Below are 5,202 nucleotides of genomic sequence, written 5' to 3' on the forward strand. Positions count from 1 at the left end.
GAGCGGGCGGCTCGCCCGCCCGAAGCCGCCCGCTCTCCGCGAGCTCAAGTTAAAGGGGAGCTGACGGAGTCGGAGACGTTCGCCACATGCGCGCACACCGGTCACGGGCGCGTCCCCATCGATGCCGCCAGCTTTCCCAACGCGCCGGCCCGTGAAAATTGCGCTTGGTGCGCCGGAGCGAGCTCCCTGCTGCGGGGAGGCGGACCGCTCGGACCGCACCCGGAGCAAAGTCGGAAGGAGGAGGAGTCGCTGATGGAAGTGGAGGAGGAGGCCCTCGATCTTAAGACCGGCGCCGAAGCTCTCCACAGCAAATACGCGGAAGCCGACGAGGCGGCGGCGGCGTACCGGTCGGCGGGCGCGACGCCGCCGGCGGAGTACGAGGAAAGCGGGCGGGCCGCGCCGTGGTCGGACCCCGAGGGCCTCGCCAGGCGCATGCAGATGGACCGGCTGGACATCAACATCCAGATCGACGAGTCGTACTGCGTGGACGTGGGCGAGGGCCTGAAGCGCTGGAAGTGCCGGATGTGCGCCAAGTCGTACACGTCCAAGTACAACCTGGTCACGCACATCCTGGGCCACAACGGCATCAAGCCGCACGAGTGCGCCCGCTGCGGGAAGCTCTTCAAGCAGCCCAGCCACCTGCAGACGCACCTGCTGACCCACCAGGGCACGCGGCCCCACAAGTGCGGCGTCTGCGAGAAGGCCTTCACGCAGACCAGCCACCTGAAGCGCCACATGCTGCAGCACAGCGACGTCAAGCCCTACAGCTGCCGCTTCTGCGCCCGCGGCTTCGCCTACCCCAGCGAGCTGCGGACCCACGAGGGCAAGCACGACGACGGCCGCTGCCACGTCTGCGGCCGCTGCGGCGCCGAGTTCCCCGCTCGGGCGCGCCTCGAGCGCCACCTGGCCGGCCACCGGGGCCCCGCCGCCCACCGCTGCGGCGAGTGCCACAAGGCCTTCGCGTACCGCAGCCAGCTGCAGAACCACGCCATGAAGCACCGCGACGTCCGGCCCTACGTTTGCTCCGAGTGCGGCGTGGAGTTTGTCCAGGTCCACCACCTGCGACAGCACGCCCTCACCCACAAGGTACGGCCCCCGCCCCCGCCGCCGAAAACGGCCCACGAGTCCGGACGCGCTTCCAAAGTAGGCGCCGATTGGCAAATTGGCGGGCCGGTCCGCGAGGAACGCGGCGCTATATAGACTTGTCACGCGTGTCGATCATCTTCAAAAGCTTTGGAACTTCTCCTTTGGCTCACTTCCCCGCCGTTGTGAACTTGGTGAGTTGCCGGAAAGCGCTTTGTGTCCATTTGAATCGGCGTTTTTTTCTCACCATCTCACAATGAAATCGTCTCCACTCCACCGGGAGATGGAGTGAATTTCACCCAATTAAAGCTGCCACTCCCAAAACTATTTCCGTGAGGTATCCAACCGGTAGGCGGGGCAACGATGATACAGCATTGGGGGGAGAGGGGGGAGTCCAAATCACTCGGATTCCGCTCTTGATAGCAATGTATACGAGGCGAGTCTGAAAAATTCCAGGCCTGGTGTCACCAAACCTATCTTGCAAATCCGCCGGTTTCCAATCCGTCTTGACGTGGTTCCGTCTTCAAAACGGCTCCCCTTGAAAGCCTCCTTCAGACGGGGAAAGAGAAAGAGAGAGAAAAAAAAAAAAAACAACAACAAAAATCAGATGGAGCGTTGCGAGTTCCTTTCTCCGCGTGTGACAAACGCAGCCGCAGAATGCTGCTTGCTTGCTAGCCTGTATTGGAGAGGAAAAATTGGGCTTTGTCACTTGGCTTGGAAACGCATCGGTTTGTGATATCAGGCCTGGAACCCCTTTTTGGGGGGAGAGGGTTGTGCTCACCTGGCGCGTTTGCGTCAAGCGAGCATTTGTTTTCTTGGACGGACTTGCTGGCGGCGCAACAAATTCCCGATGCAAATACAGCCGCGCCTTGAGATGCGAGTAAAATTGGTCCCGTCAATGGAAATCCAATGGAATGGAATCGACCGTCTCGTCATTGCGTTTGTCACGAGTACGGATGGATGACATAAGAAACAAGGATGGAATACTCGCACGTGTGGAAGATGCTGAAAACGCTCGTCAGCGCGCGCAATATTTGCAAGGCAATACTCACGCACACCCTCCCCCACCCCTCCTTAGGGAACGAAAGAATTCAAGTGCGAAGTGTGCAGCAGAGAGTTCACCTTGTCGGCCAATCTGAAGAGGCACATGTTGATCCACGCCAGCGTGCGACCCTTCCAGTGCCACGTGTGCTTCAAGACCTTCGTCCAGAAGCAGACCCTCAAGACGCACATGATCGTCCATTTGCCCGTCAAGCCCTTCAAATGCAAGGTACGGGCGGGCGGGCGGGCTGGCGGGCGGGCTCCGCCGGGAAGACGGCGGCGGGTGCGCCACGTCCGCGCTCTGCTCTTTTCGCAGGTGTGCGGCAAGTCCTTCAACAGGATGTACAACCTGCTGGGCCACATGCACCTCCACGCCGGCAGCAAGCCCTTCAAGTGCCCCTACTGCAGCAGCAAGTTCAACCTGAAGGGCAACCTCAGCCGCCACATGAAGGTCAAACACGGCATCGCCGACGGCGCCGCGGAGGGCCACGGTACGCCGCTCGCCGGGGCGGGCCGAGTCGCGGCGCCGACGGGGCGGTCCGGGGTCGGCTCTCGCTCGGACGGACCGATGAGCGGCCGGAGAAAAGCGAGCGTTGGCCGTCGTCGCGCCGAGCTCCTTCAGTGGGGACTTTGGGCAACGAGTCGTTTTGATTTGAGGAAACAAACGTGTTTCCCGGAGGTGCCGCCGTCAATCGGGAGCAAAGCGATGATGCAAAGTCTTCAGGGACATCGATTCGTTGCTTCTTTTACATTTGTCCAAACGAATGTTTGCTTCAACGGGGAATGATTCTCCAAACAACGCTCGGCATCCCAAAAAACCAAACCCCAAAATGCCCCCATTGAAAAATAACAATGTCATTGAAAAGAAGGCATTTCCCCATTCAAACTCCACACGTCCTTATTTTCCCGGGGGGGGGATTGAACTTTCGACAAACACGGACAGAAATAAGCAGAAATAAGATGGGGTGGGGGGCCAAATAGAGAGCAAGAAGTGAAACCGTATTGCGGTCGGGCGCCGTTTGCCGGCCGATCTCGTGAGCCGCTGGTGAAAACGTGCACGGCGGCCGCGTTCGGGACACCCAAGGGGTCGGCCGCCGTCTCCCCGGCTTTTTGCTCTGAAATTCCCTCAATGCTCGCGATGCTCATCTTGCGCGAAGCCGCTCCGCATCCAACCGTTTTCGACCGCCAGTGGCGGCGGGTGCACACTTGAGGCTTTGCAAAAGGTGAGAAGTGGGCTTTGCCGCGGCTCGCCTCCGAACGCTTGGGCCGCGGCCGTTTAGGCGTCGCCGCACGCGTCGGTCCCTCGCCGCGTGTTTAGCAAAGCTAGCGGACGAGAGCCGCCCGTCCGCGTCGGCGCGCGCGGGGAGGAGCGTCTTCGGCCGGGCTCCCGTCACGTTTGCCCTCTTTGCTTCTTCCTTCAGAGCCGCCGCAAGACACCCAAGCGCCGCGGGACTACGAGGTGGAGAGCTTTGAATTCGGCGAGCGAGAGAACCGAGCCAACGACAACACGGGAGACGCCGCTAAACTTTCTCAAATGGAGTATTACGGCACGTACGCCAAGGGAGCCGCGCGCTGCAGTACGGCGTGAGGTAGCAAAGCCACCCCAAAACCAAGATGAGGGATGGGAAATGACTTCTTTCTTTTTCTTTTTTTTTTGGGGGGCGGGGGGTGAATTCTTGGGTTGTTCTTCAGGAAACCAAGCAATACTGCACATTCGTATATGCACTGGAATGTTCCAAAACTACTTGTCGGCTGACTAGCCGGCCACCCGATGAGCTCCGCCGCGCCGCTGAGACGCTGTCCATGCGCAGCTCGGTTGCGCCTGATAAAACGCGGAGCTCTCCAAGAACCAGCGTCACGGTCACCTTCAAATAAAGTAGCTTGAGCGGCGGTGGCGAAACGAGACGGCGGCTCACCAGTGGACTCCCACGATTCATCGGCAAACGATTGGCGCCAATACACGTGCAGGTTTTTCCACATCCATTCATCATCGGTGACCATTCGAGTCTGCTCGTCAGTTGTTGAATGTGTGTTTGTGGGAAACACCAAGGGGGGGGGGGTTCAGCATCGAGGCAAAAAATGTGGAGGGGGAACACTTTGTTCCCCAACCGGTGCTCAATAAAGACGGAATGGGAGTTCCGATCAAGGCTCGTTCTCGTTTGGCAATTTCGAAACCAAAAACCGGCTCGGACTCGTCCGGTTGGATGGCGAGAGCAACACCGCCCCCCAGCGGACGGAGGAAGGACGGGCCTTTCCGCACAAGTGAACGCGTGCGGCTCGGACTTTTGGCTCCAAATGAAAGGCGCGCGCCCACTGATCCACAAGCGCACGCACGCTCAACGATTCACAAGCAGAAGTGAATATTGACAAACGAGAAGGCGGGATGAACGCACGACATTCCAATGAGGTGAAAAATCTCTCTCGTTCCCTCGCTCGTGTCCGTCAAGTCTCGCTCCGGGTGAGGGCGCGTGCGGTTTCACTCACCAAAGTCGAACACGCTGCCGCTGGAGCGATCCGAATCACGTGTGCGACGTTCACTCCATCCCGTCGGAGTGACCGGCGACGTTTCCTCGCATTGGACGATGACGATCTCTCTCTTTGTCTCTCTCCTGTGGTTGAGAGGAAGGACATTTCATCTGCGCTGTATGTTGCACATTTGACAAGAAACTTGACTTGAACTTGAGTTGGACAGCCGTTGAAAGAGCGGCACGTCGGTCGCACCTTTTTCGGCTTTCAGCATTCACCGGCAGCCCCCCCGGCAACTGCGCATCCATCGAATAGTCTGCGAATGTCACGAGTGGAATGAAATGTTTGACCGGAAGCGGAGAAATCAAAACAGCAGGTGGGGGGAGGGGCTTAAAAAAGAGCGGGAGTTTACCTTGCTGCCACGGGCGCCGTCAATCTTGCGGATTTCTTCGGGTGCAATTTCAGACCGTGTGGAATTGCTTTGGGTCCAGTCTTCTGTGGATCTCTTCAGTCGCGCCCGCTGCATTTGCCAAAAGCGAACCAACCTCGCAGTCGTGACCGTTTTCTTTCGCTCGCTCGCTTTTTTTAAGTATTTATTCGTCTCGCAGTCGT

The 5,202-nt window shown here is 58.9% G+C and overlaps 2 protein-coding genes across 2 annotated transcripts in view; one reads left to right on the forward strand and one right to left on the reverse strand.

Annotated features, from left to right (window-relative positions):
* Positions 1-3,823, forward strand: part of znf710a (zinc finger protein 710a) — a 5,794-nt gene extending 1,971 nt beyond the window's left edge. Inside the window, exons 3-6 of the mRNA XM_019881757.1 lie at positions 4-1,086; positions 2,162-2,353; positions 2,441-2,615; positions 3,546-3,823. Of these exons, the coding sequence (XP_019737316.1) occupies positions 4-1,086; positions 2,162-2,353; positions 2,441-2,615; positions 3,546-3,712 (1,617 nt within the window). The 3' untranslated portion in view covers positions 3,713-3,823. The remainder of the gene's footprint in view (positions 1-3; positions 1,087-2,161; positions 2,354-2,440; positions 2,616-3,545) is intronic.
* Positions 1-5,202, reverse strand: part of idh2 (isocitrate dehydrogenase (NADP(+)) 2) — a 23,052-nt gene that overhangs the window by 9,252 nt on the left and 8,598 nt on the right. The gene's annotated exons all lie outside the window — the stretch shown is intronic.

Source organism: Hippocampus comes, unplaced genomic scaffold, assembly GCF_001891065.2.
Source record: "Hippocampus comes isolate QL1 unplaced genomic scaffold, H_comes_QL1_v1.1 scaffold299, whole genome shotgun sequence".
In the NCBI taxonomy this organism is placed as follows: domain Eukaryota; kingdom Metazoa; phylum Chordata; class Actinopteri; order Syngnathiformes; family Syngnathidae; genus Hippocampus; species Hippocampus comes.